Source organism: Tiliqua scincoides, chromosome 4, assembly GCF_035046505.1.
Source record: "Tiliqua scincoides isolate rTilSci1 chromosome 4, rTilSci1.hap2, whole genome shotgun sequence".
NCBI classification, from domain to species: domain Eukaryota; kingdom Metazoa; phylum Chordata; class Lepidosauria; order Squamata; family Scincidae; genus Tiliqua; species Tiliqua scincoides.
Genome location: NC_089824.1, coordinates 1985551 through 2002185, shown reverse-complemented (window position 1 = coordinate 2002185; position 16635 = coordinate 1985551). Strand labels below are relative to the sequence as shown.

Here is a 16635-nt window from a genome sequence, read left to right as displayed (position 1 = left end):
CTCAGAGCCCGAGCCGTTCCCCACCACAACTGTCTAGCCCCAGGACACTTCTGCCCAGCTCCACAAGGAGTCAGCTCAGCCCTGGTCAGTTTGACTGTTTCTTTACAAATCTTTACCAGCTTTGTACAAAAACACATTGATAACAGACAAGCAGCCCAGCCAGAAACACTTTACAACAGAGCGAGGGGACTGGGCCACCCCTCAGACGATGGGAGGTCAGTGGGAGAACCCTCTAGAAATGAGCAGTGACGCGATCAATCTCCAGCAAGTCTTCTAGAATCTGAAGGGACAAGAAAGACAAGAGATGTGAGTGCCCAGACAGGCTGCAAAGATTGCAGGTTTGCCTCTTGGGGGAGGGGCCAGAAGGCTTCCCCTCACCTCCTGGAGCATCAAAAATTGGCCAGACTCACTTGGGGGGGGGCACTGTCCAGTCCAGTCCTTTCCTGCTTGCTCGCCCCAAGTGCTTCAGTTGCAGCATGAACCACTACACCAGCTGGCCCTGACTCAGACAGCCTGCCAGGCCCAACGGAAGCAGGAACACCAGAAACCTCTGCAGGCCCGGAGCCCCCCATTGCAGGAAGGGAACTACTCAACTCCACCCACTCGCCTCCCACTCACTATGTCTGGTGTAGTGCCAATCTTCTTGGCCAGCTCACTGCGCTCCATGGTGCTCAGGTAGAGGTAGCGGTTGAGCAGCTCCCCATCCAGGATGTTGCGAACAGCGTTTTGCAAGATGCGCCGGTCCATGTGCAGCATCCTGGCAGGAAAGGGGAAGCACTCGTTTTGTGTGCACACACACGAGTCAAGACGAGTGATCTATCCAGCAAAGTAGGTCCAGCAAAGCCCTGCTGGGATCAAGGTCCAGACCTCTCCCCTGAACGTTTCCAAGGCCCGGCTGGTTTCTCATGTCACCTGCACTGAATCCCGCTTTTTCCCCCAAGGCAGGGGAAAAGGGATCCTTGACTTCCACTGAGATGGGAACCCTGCCCAATCCAAAGCAACCTGACGTTCTGAGCAGCCCACCCCCCCTTTAAGGGATGATGCAGCCCCGCCAGAGCAGCTCAGGCACTTGGGCTGCTGACCAGCCAAGCTGCACTGGGTGTTCCGCCACTCGCAGGCGCCGCTTGCCCAGGCAATGGAAATGACTGAACTCTCACACTTACACCCTCGCCCGCTTGGGACTGCTCTGTTCCCTCTTGGACAGGCCTCTGTTAGCCTTCACAGTCACTGTATTTTTCCAGGAATCAGGAAGAACCCTTGGTCCAGCGACAGGGCTATCAACCCCCCTGCATTCGGGTGGGTGGGTCTCCATTCACACCCAACAGCCCCTCCCCCAAGATCAGGGCCCAGGTTTGTTCCACAAGCAGCACCCAGGGGGCCGGCAAGCAGGCTGGAGGAGGCTCAGACGAGTACCTGAAGGCACGAGGGTTGAGACCAGCGTGGTGGGGAAGCATGGTGGTGAGGGCATTCTGCAGCATCAGCAGGCGTCGGTAGGTCTTCTCTTGCATGGGCAGGAGCAGCCCAATCCCTCCGTCCAGAGTGGCTGGAGAGAGAAACGCAGTCCCTTCTGAGTCTGCTTCGCCTGGTCTGCCCACAACCAAGACTCATGCTGGCTGCAGCAGCACCAGAAGCCTAGTTGGGGCACCATATTCTTGCCCCCCCCCCCAATTCATCTACATAAGCACAAAATCTGGAAGTTCAGGCTTTAGATGCCACAGTGGTGGGTATTCAAAATCCTTTTCATTTCCATGGCACCAACATGAGGCTGCCTTCAACTACTAATACCGGACCTTTCCTCTGGGATTCTGGTTCCTGCACCAAAATTCAAAATCTGGCACTGAAACTGGCATGTGGCAGCTGCCAGCCCAATTCAGCACTACTGAGAGCAGCAGTTTCTGGGGTCACCCTGTGGCTTGCTGTGCTGTGCAGCCCCAACACACCAAACCAGGTGATGTGCTTGTTCTCCCACGGAATGGACTTCTTGGTGGGCCCTTCCGTGGCTCCTCGGCACGGGGTCCTCCAAAAGGCATTGACGTGGGCACCAACGTGGAAATCAGCTCTGCGGAGAAGACGCATCCCGCCAAAACTTTCCTTTGCTGGAGAGAAAGGAGGCAGAAGGGCCGGGGATGTGATCAGGAGCTGCTTGGAGCAGGGGGACATCGCAGAACCCCACCACATCCAAGTGACTCCTGACAACACTGCCTTCGGGCAGTGTTCATGAGGATGCCTGCCCATATCCAGGCCGTAATTTGCTGATTCTCTCAGTTCACGAGAAAGTGGAACCAGCAGGCTGCACTAAGGATGGAGAGGACTGACCCAAATCTTTCCAAAGGAATGACGGGAACCAAACCAAAGCTGCCCCATCAAGTCCTCCCAACAGTTGTCAGCTTCGCTCTCACCTTCCGGCAGATACATGTAGACGAGAAGGTTCCGATCCCTGTCAGACACTGCAACAGAGAGCAGCAACCGTCAACCCCAAATTTGGGCACAAGCACAGCCCTGCAAGAGCTGCCCCCAAAGCTGAAGTTGGATAGAACTGGGCTCTCAGTGCTGTGCTGATCAATTAACTCTTGCTCACAATCTGAATCTCCTCAGGCTCAGCTTCCCTGTCGGTTCCTGGGAGTGGGGGACATGTGAGCTGAACACTTAACAGCCTCTGACTGCTTTCATCTAATTCAGGGCTCTCCTGGGGACCATTCTGCACTTTAGGCATCATACAGGAGCTCAACAATTTCCACGCTCTCTATGGACATCATTAGCAGGAGAATCAGAACCATAAGACTGGCTGCTCAAACCACCTATCACTGCTAGGGATAAAAGGCCAGCCACGAAGCGAGGCAGTGGAAGGGACACACCCTGCGACTGGACACGCAGAAGCGGAGCTACGTGGAACATGTTGGGCACCATGTGGTCCAAGCCTGGAATCTGCAGTTCAGCACCTGGACAATCTTCGGAAGCTCAGACTGAGTCTTCTGCCCCGCCCCCTTCCAGGTCACACACCAGTCCTGGAATCCTCCCTGGAATCATCCACAGCCTCTTCCCAAATCACTTTCGTGCTACACACCCAGGAATCCCAGCTGGGCACTGTCCACCATGAAGTCCACGCTGTACACTTCCAAGGGCTTGGCATCCTGGAGCAACAGAGGTGCGTCAGTGATCTGGAGGCAGGACTCAGGCATCCCACCCTCCCGACACGTTGGCAGCACCACCACCCCACTCACTCCATACCCGGCTAACGAGGGACAGCGTCTTGCTTTCCTCCTGGTAGCGCAGCAGCGAGATGCTCTTCATCACATCCGCTGCGAGGATGAAGTTCTTGACGCTGATCATCTGGTGGATGTAGAGCTGGGTGTCAATGAAAGCCATGCCGGTCAGGTCGTTGTCCTTCAGGCTCCACAGGAAGATCTGTAGCAGGGACACCCAGGCGGTCATATGTGGGCCATGGGGGTGCCAGGCTCGTCCCTGTGAGGTTCTTCCCACCTTGACCCACAAAAGCAAGGCATGGTTTCCTTCCCCACCCCTACCTTTGGGTCACCTTCTCAAGCCCTGGAGACAGCCTCACCACCCTGACTAGTCACTAAGAGACCTCCCTCCCCTCCAGCACAAGGTCCATTTACGCAACAGCTCTAAGCCGCAGATGCTCCCCTTACCTGCCGAGCTCTCCTGCGCCACAACCCACTTGTCAATCCTGAACCTCTTCCCCATCTTTGTTTCTCTCCAGTGCAGTGCTCAGCTCTTTCAACAGGCACTCCCTCCAGCCAGTCTCAGTTCCCATTTGCCTGCACCTTCTCTAGAGCTGGAGTCTGGAATTTGTCACCACCAGCCTGTCTCTCTCCAGCCTGGGCTGTTCTTGTGTCATGTCTGTCAAGCATCCTCACATCCACACCCCAAGCACACCAGAATATTCCAGATTTGCTCCATATTGTGACAGTCACAGTCAGCAGAGTGGATCAGAAGCAGCGCACCATCCATATGCGTCAAAAGGAGTCCACCCTGACTGCAACTGGATGGCCCACAGGATGCTCTTTAGGAGCGATGGAGCCACATTACGAGACCTTGAGGAAGTCCTCTGAGGAATGGCACACCCCACACAGCCACACTGGGGCCTGAGAGACGTCCTGCTCACCTTCTGGCCAATGGCTGACACCAGGTAGCCATTGCAGTGGCAGAGGGCAGTGACAGGGCCCTTCTGCTCCTTCTCATACAACACCTTGAATTTGTTCTTGGTGAGTGGCTGGCCGGGCTCTGGGACCACCTCAATGATGTCCATGATCAGGATCTACAAAGATGAGCAGCACAGCGAGGGCAGGTGTCACCCCTGTTGCTCCATTTTATGGCAAGATAAGAAATCCCACCCGCCCTTCCTCTCTGTTGCAGATTGGACGGCCTCTAGGCCAGGAAGCTGGTCACTTCTGTGTTTGAGATAGCCGCACATGGAACACCACTGGTCTACAAAATACAACCATGTTTAGCAGCAGTAACTTTGCCATACAAGAGGAACATGCCAGGATGACTCACTAATATTAGGAATACTTTTATACAATTTTTCAACAAAAAGTAGTTCACAGAGTGGTTCACACAATCAATCAATCAATGGTTCCCTATCCCCAAAGATCTCACAATCTGGAATAAGATGCAGAAGAGTCACCAGCACTGGAAAAGGCGACATTCTGGGGTGAAGAGGGAGAGTTGCTCTCCTCCTCCCCTGCTCAATATAAGGAGGACACCACTTTGAAAGGTGCCTCTTTGCCCAGTGAGCAGGTGTTACGGAATCCTTCCAGTATGATATGATGGACCAACTTCTAATGGGCAGGCTGCCTATTCACAGTTGAAACGGTGCAACTTCCACCCTCGAGCCATGAAGCCTGTAGTCTTCGTGCAAGAGATGAGGCGGCTTCTGGCCAAAGGGGTCTGGGTCTGGAACATAGGCAAGGCCAGGCCACAGCATATGAAGGTGAAGGGAAGCTTCAGAGGACCCCCAGAACCCATAAGAGCCCCGCCAGATCAGGCCAAAGGCCCATCTCGTCCAGCTTCCTGTAACTCGCAATGGCCCACCAAATGCCCCAGGGAGCACACCAGATAACAAGAGACCTCATCCTGGTGCCCTCCCTTGCATCTGGCATTCTGACATAGCCCATTTCTAAAATCAGGAGGTTGCACATACACATCATGGCTTGTAACTTGTGATGGACTTTTCCTCCAGAAATTTGTCTAATCCCCTTTTAAAGGCATCTAGGCCAGATGCCATTACCACATCTTGTGGCAACGAGTTCCACAGATTAATTACATACTGGGTAAAGAAATACTTTCTTTTGTCCTAACTCTCCCAACATCCAACCATGTCCCCTGGTTCTGTTGTGTGAGGGAAAACAGCATCTCTCTATCCACTCTAATCCATCCTCTGCATACTGTTGTATGTCTCAGTCATGTCTCAGGGCACCTCAGGCGCTTTTTTCCCTAGACCGAAGAGCCCCAAATGCTGTAGCCTTTCTTCGTAAGGGAGGTGCCCCAGCCCAGTCATCCTTTTGGTTGCTCTCTTTGGCATCTATTCTATTTCCACTATATATATTTTTCCCCAGCTCGATTTTCCAGACCCATTTTAACAGCCAACACTGGGAAGGCATTTGTTCTTTTGAGGCTCCCCTTGCCAAGAGGAATGGATGAGGGGCAGGTGGGAGTGCGGTTGCCCAGCTTCTGGCGCTCTGCACTACCACAGCCTCCTGAGTCCAGGCCTCGCTAGAGGCCTCCTCTCCAAAGAGGGCAAGGGGGAGCGACAGGAAATAGCACAGAGGACAACAACCGGAAGGACAGACTGTAGTTGCTTCAAAGATTTACATGCCACTTTTCAGCACTAAAGATCACCAGTGAGTTTACACACCAAAATAAATGACATTTGCCACAAAGGGACTAACTGACTAGAAACCAATCAGAGGATGCACTGCTGTCATCCTCTCCCTGCTACATACAAGACAGCCACTGTTCACAAGGTGCCTCTTCCCACTGAGCCAAGGTACAGAGGACTGGGGTGGGGGAGACACCAGACACCCAACGTCTCAGAGGCAGGATGTTTGGAGACAGTGTGTTCTCTGCCACCTCCCTTGGAGGCCGAGGGCAGAAATCACACCAGACCTGCCTGCCTCTCGTCCCTGAGCATGGGATATCAGAACACTCTGCACGGATCGGCTGCTGCAAAAACACCTCTTTTTCAGGGCAGGGAAATTGCCCCTGCTGCAGCTGCACGCCTGGCTGGGGGTGGGGAGCTTGCAAGGACTAGGACTGTAATGGACTGGTGCTTTGCGGGGCGAGGCACTCAAAGACGGCGAGGGTGGGCCGAGGAGCTGTAGAGAATGGCAGCAGGACCGCCTCTTGCTCAAGCACCCTGCTGCGCGACTTACCCGGCCCCGGCAGGTCACCTCCTCCCCCTGCATGAGGCACGTCCCGACAGCGATATAGCCCTTGAGGCCCGACACCGTCTCCTCGCTCTTGAGGGCGACGGTCTTCATGCAGGTCACGTGCTCCCACTCCTCCAGGTCGATCCTGCAGGTGAGAGGGATGAGGAGGGGGAGAGCCTGAGAGGTGCCCTGCCCAGCCCAGTTGCCTTCCTGCCTGCAGGTTCCTGGGGGAAGGAAGCTCTTCTTCAGTACACACCCCGGGCTCCGGCTGAAAACCAGCCCTGCCCCGAGCTCAGTCAGTGTTCCACCCAGTTCAAAACCGACAACTCTGTCAGCAGCCCTCCAGAGTTCTGCCACTTCTGATGTACACCAAACACTCCAGTCCTGCCCCTGGCTTCCCAGGGACTCGGCCACTTCTCTCAGTAATTCACTGCCACAAAATACGGTGATAGCTGCTGAGCACGGAGAAAGGAGCAAAAGCCCTGCACAAGCAGCCAGCACCCGAGGGGCCAGAGCAGCTAGTGAGCCAGCCAGATGGGATGGGATGGGATGGGAGGCCTTTCCTTCTCACTCCTCCAGTAATGCTCTGTTTGGGATGACAATTGCTAGGCTATCCCTCACCCCCCTTCCAGTTAGATAGGAAGCAAGGAGGACCTCTCCCCTCACTGCCATCCAAGTATGGTGCTGATGCAAATACAACATTTCCTTTTTTATGACCACCTGTCCTGAAGTGATGTCATAAGGACCTAAGAAGGGCCTGAATGAATCCGGCTGAGGGCCCTTCTCATCGGGCCTCCTGGAGTGCTCAAGACAGCAAGATGCCTGCTTTCTGTTGCCACTCCCTTGCAGCTGGCATTCGAAGAGAGGCTCTCTCTAAACCCAGAGGTTGCACACAGTCAGCACAACTTGAAAACTGCAATGGATTTTGCCTCCATTAATCTATCCAATCCCTTTTCAAAGCATTCAGGTCAGGAGTCATCACCGCAACACGCAGCAAGACGTTCCATGGGTTAATTTTTTTCCTTTTAAGCTTCTTTTTTAATATTCTTAGGAGAATTCTTCTAAACCTGCTGGGTGAGCCAGTCATGCTAGCAATGGCAGCCTTCTGAGATGGCTTTCGAGTGAAGAAGATGAGCTCTATTGATGGCCGTTAGCCATGACACTTCAGTGGATCCTCCGTGTTCAGAAGCAGTGCAGCCAAACTGCTGAAGAGGCTACTGTGCTTCTGGCTGGCCAGTGTGAGGCTGCTGGAGAAGCCGGGCCTCTGGTCTGAGCTAGCAGGGCTCTGTTTATGTTCTTCACTAGGAGAGTGAGCTCAATGGAACCTCTGTTGGGACTGGGTCTCACTTGCAGGCAATCCCAGCAGGGCTGCTGGGAGCCCTGGGGAGCTGACGCCCTGGCTCAGTGGAAGGTGGCTGCAATCATTCAGGGCAGGGGACCTCTGAATGGGGTGGAGGGGTTGGGCTTTGGGGTCCTGCTAGTACACTTCTGGAAGGCATCTAGTGAGCCACTGTGAGAAACAGCTCAGAGTCCTGGACATGCCTGACCTCCATTCAACCCAGCAGACCTCTCGCCAGAGCAGGAACCACCCTCTTCCCCCTCCCCCCCCGACAGATACACAAGCTCCCAAAGGAGCCAACTAAGCCCCTTCCTTTTGCTTCTCACCTGGTATTTGGGATCGTTTCCCAGCTAACTGGAGAAATCAGCTGAATGGAAAAGGACTCCTGCAGAGGGTGGAGGTAGCGCTCATCTGGAGGGGGAAAGAAGGAAACAGGTGAGGATCTGCGTCACCAGCACCAGCCACTGAAGGGAGGGAGCCCAGAGCACCTCAGAGCTGCCTCACCCTCATGAGGCAACCTCATGACACGCTCAGCACAAGAGTCAAGCCAAAGACTCGTTCCTGGGTCAGAATCTGAACGGAGCAGCTCTTGTGCTTCGACAAATTGGACAAAACCTCCAGCAGGCCACTGGGCTTTCTACCCACAAGCACACCCACCTCGCTCGATGGTCTCAAATTCCTTCTCCTCTCCTGTCATGCGAGGTATCCGGGTGCAGGAGTTGTTAATGCTGGTGGCCACGGCATAGACCTGCCAAGAGAAGCAAGTCCATTCAGGCAAGCAGGCGACACAGGCCAAGCAGAGGGTCATGTCAAACAGACCTACCCACTCCCAAGTATGTCCTGCTCCACAACTCATGCCTCTGAGACCATGTCAGCAAACATCTGAGCACAAAAGCAGAATCCTGGATCAGGCCCAAAGCCCATGGGACAGAAACGCACCATACCTTGGACTCAACATGGTAGGCCACGTAATGTGCAGTGCAACGCAGCGGAATCTTCCGGACAGGCCACGGTGCATCGTATGATAGGTAGGCAGGCAAGACGCTGATGCGCAGCTCCCCCTATGGCCCAGAACAGCAACAAGGTCCTGTTCATATCCTCCTCCTGCTGAAGCACTTTGTGAGCTGCCTCAGAATCAGTGAGGAGGCACCACATAAAAGAAAAAGCATTGAGGAGATGAGACATTCCAAGCGGCATGGGGGGAGCCATACCTGCCGATTGAAGTAGAGGAAACCCTTGGGGCAGTTGACATTGTGGAAGGGGGCAAAGGACTCAATGGGACCATCTATGGTCATGGGGTGCAAGCGCAGGGCCCCCCGAGATGTCACCAGCAGCCAGTGTGGTGAGGGGCCACAGATGAACACCTGGGAAAACAGAAAGAGCAGGTGCATTTTCCAAGGCAGAGACCAGCACAGCCCCCGCCCCCTAAACGGGCTTCTCCCAGCCCACTCCTTGTCCACAAGATGACCCTTCTTGCTGCTGTTCCTGTCCATCAACCCCAAAAAGACTCACCCCTGAGTAACCGTAGCTGTCTTCAAAATAGCGGAAACGGGCAACCCGCCCCCGGGCAGCCCCAGACTCCTCTCCGCCCACGCCTTCTGGCTTCTTCTTGGATGGCCTGGGCTTCTTCTCCCGAAAGTTAATGTTATGAGGGACCTGGTGGGAAGGCCAAGGGTGAGAAAAAGCAGCAGGCATAAAGGGGAGGAGGGCTGGTGGGGACGGAGACGAAGGACCATCTTCTTTGAGCTGCCTGCAAGGAAGGCCTAAGGCACCCCACTACCCAGAGAAGGCCCAACTCCTCTTACCTTCTTGAACCGCACTTTGAGGTTGCTCTGACCCAGCTGGGAGTCATGGTTGAAGGCCTCATAGATCAGCAGCTCTTGGTCAACATGGACCTGCCGGCGGGATGGGGACATGCATCAAGTTTCACTCCGTTCCTGTAGGTCTCTAGCCCTTGCAGGCCAATGGGGCCACAGCTGGTTGCGGGAGCAAAATGAGAGGTACCCAACACCCTGCCCCCAAACTGGTGTTGTGGGGGAAGAGGAGAATCCCCACCCAGAAGGCAGGCAAAGGGCAATTCGACTCCCTGGCGCTTACTCCCCAACTCTAGCACTGGAACCCCACCAGCACCTCACTCTTCCCCCTCCCCTCACAGAAAACTCTCACTAGAAGCTCAGCGAGCAGCAATGCGGGTCTCAGGTGAACTGCAGCTGCTAGGAAAGGCAATATGATCAAGATTCCCTAGGAGACTGGCTCTTCCCCACTATAAAAGTCCTCGTCCTGCTGCAGGGGCGGGGGGATGGGATTGAAACACTGGGAATGTCTCTCTTGGCTCTTCTCACAACACTGAGAGAGCAGAGAGAGGGGAAACAAGGTCAGCAAGTGAATGACTGGCCATGGTCTTCACCAAGAGCCTCCCCCTCCCAGCCACAGAAGGGCCACAAGGTCTCCATGCAGCAGGCTTCTCCACACCTTATGGGTTAGATCAAAAGCCAGCAGACACACATCTAGTTTAGTGGTTGCCTGCTCCAGTGTTCCTGACCTCTAGCAATGCTAACAGTCCTTTAATGTCCTGTTCGACACCCTGGCCTTTGAGGTGCGGGGCGCTGCAGGGTTCAATTCTATCCCCCATGCTATTTAACATCTACATGAAACCGCTGGGAGAGAGCCTAGACGCCTTTAAAAGGGGATTGGACGAGTTTCTGGAGGAAAAATCCATTATGGGGTACAAGCCATGATGTGTATGCGCAACCTCCTGATTTTAGGAATGGGTTAAGTCAGAATGCCAGATGTAGGGGAGAGCACCAGGATGAGGTCTCTTGTTATCTGGTGTGCTCCCTGGGGCATTTGGTGGGCCGCTGTGAGATACAGGAAGCTGGACTAGATGGGCCTATGGCCTGATCCAGTGGGGCTGTTCTTATGTTCTTATGTCATCCGGGGGTTTGGAGTGGGGTGCCATCAATATGCCGATGACACCCAGCTCCATCTCTCTTTTCCTCCAGACTCCAGGGTGGCGGCTGAGGGCCTGGAGCACTGTCTGGAGGCAGTGAGGATCTGGATGGGGGCTAACAAGCTGAAATTAAATTCGGATAAGACAGAGGCTCTCCTGGTTCGGAAATCCTCAATGCAGGTGCTGGACAATCGGCTTGCGCTGAATGGGATTGCACTCCCTCTGAAGGAGCAGGTCCGCAGCTTGGGGGTCCACCTGGACTTGCAGCTGCTCCTGGATTCCCAGGTGGCGGCTGTGGCTAGGGGGGCCTTTGCTCAGCTTCGGCGGGTGCGCCAGCTGCGTCCGTACTTGGATCGTGCAGACCTGGCCACGGTGATCCATGCTACAGTGACATCGAGGTTAGATTATTGTAATGCGCTTTATGTGGGGCTGCCCGAAGACGGTTTGGAAACTGCAATTAGTGCAGAATGCGGCGGCCCGTGTGGTCACTGGAGCTAGGCGGTTTGACTCAGTCAGTCCGCTTCTCCGGGGACTACATTGGCTGCCCATTCGTTTCCGGGCCCAATTCAAGGTGCTGGTTTTGACCTTTAAAGCCCTATAAGATAGGCCAGGCTATCTTAGAGATTGCCTACTCCCGTACAATCTGGCTCGTCCTCTCAGGTCATCAGAAAAGGCCATTTTACAAGTGCCACCGCCCAAGGAGGTTCGTGGGGCGGCGGCAAGAAATAGGGCCTTCTCAGTAGTGGCACCAACATTGTGGAACTCCCTTCTTGAGAATGGCTCCCTCTCTTGAGCTTTTTCGGCGAGCCTGAAGACCCTGCTCTTTAAACAAGCCTTCTGATTCCATGGCCTTTTTAACACTTTTATACATTTAGTTTCTTTTTGACAGGCTGGATTCCTCTATGATTTGCTGTTTTATGCTCTTTTTATTCTGACTTTATTCTGACTACTGTTTTTATGGCCTCTGTTAATGTGTTTTTAATATGTTTTTATCTGTGTTAAATCATGCTTTTTAAAATTGTTTTTACATGTTGTAAGCCGCCCTGGGTCCCTTTCAGGGAGAAGGGCGGGATACAAATAAAGTTGTTTATTATTATTATTATTATTATATTCTATGCCTACAGTTCTCAGACACTAAGCCGCCCTGGCACTCACCAGCAAGTAGGGCCGGCTCTGTCGATTTCCTAGGGCCACCAGCAGCACCTCCTTGACCAGAGGCATCTCGGTCTGACGGATCACCTCTTCCTTCCTGGCCTCGCCCTGGCTAGCAGGCTGCCCAAAGGAGCTGTCCACCAGTACTCGCTGCCCCATGGGAAAATTCTTCACCAGGAAGACCAGGCGCCAATCAGGCAGCTGGTAGATCTGCAGAGAAAAAGTGGCCATCAGCGCAGGTCAGCAGGGCTGCTTGCTCCCCAAGGCAATGTGTAGGCCTCACCTCCATGGCTCCATTCTCCCGCACCAGCACACACCAGTGCGTGGGCTCCTCCTTATACAGGTGGGGCTCCTTGTCTGCTGAGGGCAGGCTGCTGCGCCGCGGCTCCTCCTTGCTAGGGCTAAACAGTGAGCCCGAGTCCCCATAGAGCATTTCCTCCTCATCGTCTACGGTATTACTGCACGAAAAGAAGGGCAGGAGAAGACCATGACTCTCCCATCCCCAGTGTCATATGCCCCAGACTTCTCACAGTGGAGCTCTTACACAGACCTCAAGGTCTTCCTCTTCTTAATTCCCTGTTCATATCTAGTCCCAGACAGATGTCATTTCAGAGCTGAGCAGCATGGAGGCCCAGAGAGGTGGACGGCAGAGCAGCACTGCTGATGGTGCTGGTAGATTCTGCTGCTTTGCTCACTGTCAGGGAGTTTGCCCACTTACCCAACATCGACTACAGCGAGAGCTGCAGCTCGAACGGCCCCCCCCATCACCACACTTGCACCTCAGATATGGGGATCCTCCTGGTGCTCCTGACCCTACCTGATGTCCTGAATGGGGGTCTCAGTTTCCGACTGGCTCCTCAAGGAGAGCTCATCTCGGGAGCTGGAGGAGGGACTCTCAGTGGTGAACATCCCGCTGACGTCCCGGTACACGCACAGCGCAATCACCTTTGACTGCTGGATGGAGTGACAACAGAGCAAGGCTCAGGCAGAGAGGCAGCAACCAGGGCAGAAACATCTCAAGCAGGCCCAGAATTCAGCATCCCAAGAAGAACCGGCACTCTTCCTAAGAATAAAACCTCACCCCACCCAGTTCACAAATCACAGGGGAGCCCCGGGAACTTCAACCCCCGTTTTCAAAGGTCTCAGGAGAATCTTCACAACAGACAACCAGCGGGTAGGGAAGGGCCTGATATGGTTACACTGGAGGGACAGGGCTGGTGGGTTTCAGGAAGGGGCTCCCCCCACCCAGCTCCCATAATTCAAACACTGACTCAATCCCATCAGACCCCCAACCCCATGCCCAAGAAAGAACAGCTTAAGAGATGAAGACACTGCGCAAAAACATCAAAATGCATCCAAAGTCTACAGAAAAACAGCCAACCAAGCACATCTGCAGGTATTTTACTAAGTCTGATGTAAAAGTCCCTGCAGAGCCCCACTCTCCCAGTTCTGCACTCTCTCTCAGAACTGCAGGTTGAGCCACTCCCAGCCATCCATCACACGGGCCAAAAGCCTCTTTGTCATGGATGGGTGGGTGGACAGATGGGTAAATGGATGGGCTTGAGAGACAAACATCTGCACCAAAGACCAGATTTGGAGTTTGCACAACACAAGAGAGGGGACAGCCCTGAGAATGAGCAGCCAGTATTCCTGCTGAACAGGGCTGAACACGCCTCCTGCCTGCTACGCTCAAAGTCACTACTCACATGGTGCAACTGGGGCTTCTGCAAGGTGAGGCGGTGTGTCCGGCCCCCGTAAGTGTCACTCTTCAACACAAACATTGTGACCTGGCCCTCTGAGCTCATGATCACCACGTAGGGGTCCGCCACAGCACAGTGCACAATGGGTGAGCCCAGATCCACAGGGATGAAGTGCAGCTGGTTCACTGCAAGGTAGACCAAAGACAGCTCAGATGCAGAGAGAGCCTCAGGTCAGGAGAGCAGCAGGCTATGCGACAAGAAGTTATGTGTTGTTCCTGCCCACACAAGCCCATGACACCAACAGACCCAGAATGTCACGCGCTATTCAGGGTGAGACCAGACCCCACCTACAGCAGTTCTAGCTATGACTGTATGTAGGGAGGGGGATTTTGAATTTGTGATGTGACGGCTTCTGCTTGAAGAATGGGAGTTTGTTTTCAGAACAGGAGAAATGGTCACTTTGTCTCTATGCCAGCTGGTGCTCCCCCAAACAGTACAGAAGTGTTCCAAACTCCACTCATCTGACCTTCAGGCTCTGCTCACTCTGGCCCAAGGTGGATTTTCCATGTTCACACTCACCTCCTACCCAAGCGAGAGGGGAGTAAAACCCCAAGAGAGGAATAAACCTGCAAGTGGATCTTTAAAGTTATTTTTCCATTGATTTGGTATCCACTGATTTTTTTTTATCCACTGGGGGTTTCTGAACAGATTTTCACCACCTCCACCAAGACCCCCCAAAATTTCATAGGACTACCCATGAAAATCAAGAACAACCCCCACTCCGATTTTCTCTGGAATTTGGAGGGCTGCAGAAAATGGCCAGGGGGTGAGATCAGCCCTGCGCCACTATGACAAGCTGCTATGACAAGCATCCAGGCTGGATTCAGGCCAGGGCTGGTGGTTTGGTGGGAGATGCCACACTTCCATCCCCAGAGACCCTCCTTGCCCACTGGTGTGCTAGTAGTCACCACTGTTGCTCATCCTGCTTTGTGGCTTCTCAAAAGGCAGAGGAGGAAACTGCAGATCCTTTGGCCTGATCCACCGGGGCTGCTCTTACGTTCTTACGTACTGTGGCGACTAGGAGAATGTGGCACCCCTTCCATGCCAAGGGTGTGGGATGGACAGTGCTTTGCCTTGCTAGTTCAGACCCTGGGGGTTGGGGCTGGACTGGCCCTGCTGATTTTCCATTCAGGTATCTGAAGATAGGGACCTAACAAGAAAGGCTGGCTAGAGCCCTGGTATTACCAAAAGGATGCCATCTCCTCCCTTCCCCCATCGGCTGCCTTTAAAGGCTAAACCAGAGAGTCCACCCACCTCCTTCCAGCAAGCGAATTCCCAGGGGAGACACCTGGACAATGTAACGATTCTCTCCAATGTTCCCAGCATACACGGTGGGCCCCTGGGTGGCAAAGCCACTTGTGTCCAGCTCCATGATTTCCTGGCCAGTCTGCAAGATCTGGGAGAAGCAAAATAGAGGTGGGTGGAGGGAGGGCTGCACAAAAGGTGGGAGCCGAGACACTCTGGCACCCGTGTTCCTTGACTAGAACTACGCCTGTGAGAAAGGTGTGAGTACAGAACCAGGGATTGCTCAGAAAAAATGGACAACTTTTCCCTGATAAAACACTCCGTTGACTGCTAATGGCCACCCCACAGTAATGCCAGCTTGGCCCTTCAAGGCGAGAGAGAAGCAGCAGCGAACTGCTCAGGCTTTGTACCTCTGACCCCATCCCTTTGGCTTGGGTTGCAAATTCTCCAGTCCAGCTCCTCCCCATAAGTCACTCTGGACTGGAAATCCCCCCCCCCATTCCACACGCTGCCAAGGCCCACAGCATATCTCAGATCACCCCATGGGCTGAGCCGGGGATCTTCCAACACGCACCATGGTGGAATCCTCGCGGCTCAAGATGAGGAACCCGTGCCGTTTCCCATCATCCTCGGGCTCTGGGGGAGTCGACTCTTTCTCTGCATTTTCCCCTTTTGCATCTTCATCCTGCTGAGAGAAGACACTGTCAGTGCACAGATCCTTCACCTTTCCAGGAATCCAGGTCTGAAGGCACTCTATGGCTGCAGCCTTGCATAGAAGTTACTTGGGACCTTGTGTGGTCAAGGCACAGGTTCTTCCTAGCCAAACCAACCTCCAGCCTTGAGGAGCCTCTTCTCCAAGACTTCCTCCTTTTTGCCTGTACTTTAGCAATTACAAAGAAGATGAAGAGATAAACACCTGCTCTTTTTTATTATTCAGACATATCCAAACTCATTAAAAAAAATTCCCACTAAGTCTTCTCTCAATTACAGCCTTCTAGTAAGATAGAAGTGCAAGAGGTAGCTCTGGTTTTCTCTAAAACTTCCTGCAAAGAGAGTCTGACGGACTTTTTCTGTCAGCTACAGGGTTGAAAGGAAAAGCAAAGCCAACAAGCAAATAAGGAGGCCTTTTCCCCCTAACATCTTTGAGCAATCCAAAGTTGCCTGAAAAATAGATGAGACCACACGTCACCTTCCAGCCTTCCAATCTCACTGAAAAGGCAATGTTTTTCTCTCTCTTGCAAAGAAAGCAAGAGCCAAACAGTCCTCTCCCCAAAGTAATCCTTTGCAGAAAGTTTTAGCATAGACCAGATCTCTGCCTCCTGTCCTTCAATCTTGCTATAAGACCAAAGGAAGAAGGTGGGGTCCTGCCTCATTTGCAAGAGAGTCAGAGGATGAGACACATGGTGAAAAATGTCCCTGCCTTTTTCATGCTTCATGCACAAAAGGATGAACAATGAGATAAATGGCCTGCTGTGAGCCCTTCTCATCAGAGAGCATGGAACTCTGGCAATCCGACAAGTGAGATTGGCGCTTGGTCAGGCCCGATAGCCCACTGCGGACACAGACAAAAACAGGAATATGCAGCATCAGTCCCTGCACCTGGCAGGAACTATGGAGGCCTATGCATCAGCCAAGAGCTAGGACTGCGGCTCAGGAGGCTTGCAAAGAAGACCAGACACATTCACGAAGCCGGAGGAGGGAGCAGCTGCAAAGCACATCAATGGCCACTGGTCACGGTGGCCAAACTGAACTTCCAGGTTCAGCGTCAATATCTTTCTGGCATGCCAGTTGTTGGGG

General features: G+C 53.5%; 1 protein-coding gene across 1 annotated transcript in view; it reads right to left on the bottom strand.

Moving 5' to 3' along the window:
* Positions 1 to 85: 85 nt before the first annotated feature.
* The window catches only part of CPSF1 (cleavage and polyadenylation specific factor 1), a 37849-nt gene continuing 21299 nt past the window's right edge, over positions 86 to 16635 (bottom strand). Inside the window, exons 18-38 of the mRNA XM_066624963.1 lie at positions 15413 to 15523; positions 14848 to 14989; positions 13540 to 13718; positions 12651 to 12787; positions 12117 to 12291; positions 11837 to 12043; positions 9537 to 9626; positions 9244 to 9387; positions 8943 to 9095; positions 8676 to 8792; positions 8389 to 8479; positions 8058 to 8142; positions 6396 to 6537; positions 4127 to 4279; positions 3229 to 3405; positions 3065 to 3131; positions 2400 to 2447; positions 1941 to 2096; positions 1414 to 1543; positions 619 to 757; positions 86 to 280 (exon numbers count right to left, since the gene is read on the bottom strand). Of these exons, the coding sequence (XP_066481060.1) occupies positions 233 to 280; positions 619 to 757; positions 1414 to 1543; positions 1941 to 2096; positions 2400 to 2447; positions 3065 to 3131; positions 3229 to 3405; positions 4127 to 4279; positions 6396 to 6537; positions 8058 to 8142; positions 8389 to 8479; positions 8676 to 8792; positions 8943 to 9095; positions 9244 to 9387; positions 9537 to 9626; positions 11837 to 12043; positions 12117 to 12291; positions 12651 to 12787; positions 13540 to 13718; positions 14848 to 14989; positions 15413 to 15523 (2691 nt within the window). The 3' untranslated portion in view covers positions 86 to 232. The remainder of the gene's footprint in view (positions 281 to 618; positions 758 to 1413; positions 1544 to 1940; positions 2097 to 2399; positions 2448 to 3064; positions 3132 to 3228; positions 3406 to 4126; positions 4280 to 6395; positions 6538 to 8057; positions 8143 to 8388; positions 8480 to 8675; positions 8793 to 8942; positions 9096 to 9243; positions 9388 to 9536; positions 9627 to 11836; positions 12044 to 12116; positions 12292 to 12650; positions 12788 to 13539; positions 13719 to 14847; positions 14990 to 15412; positions 15524 to 16635) is intronic.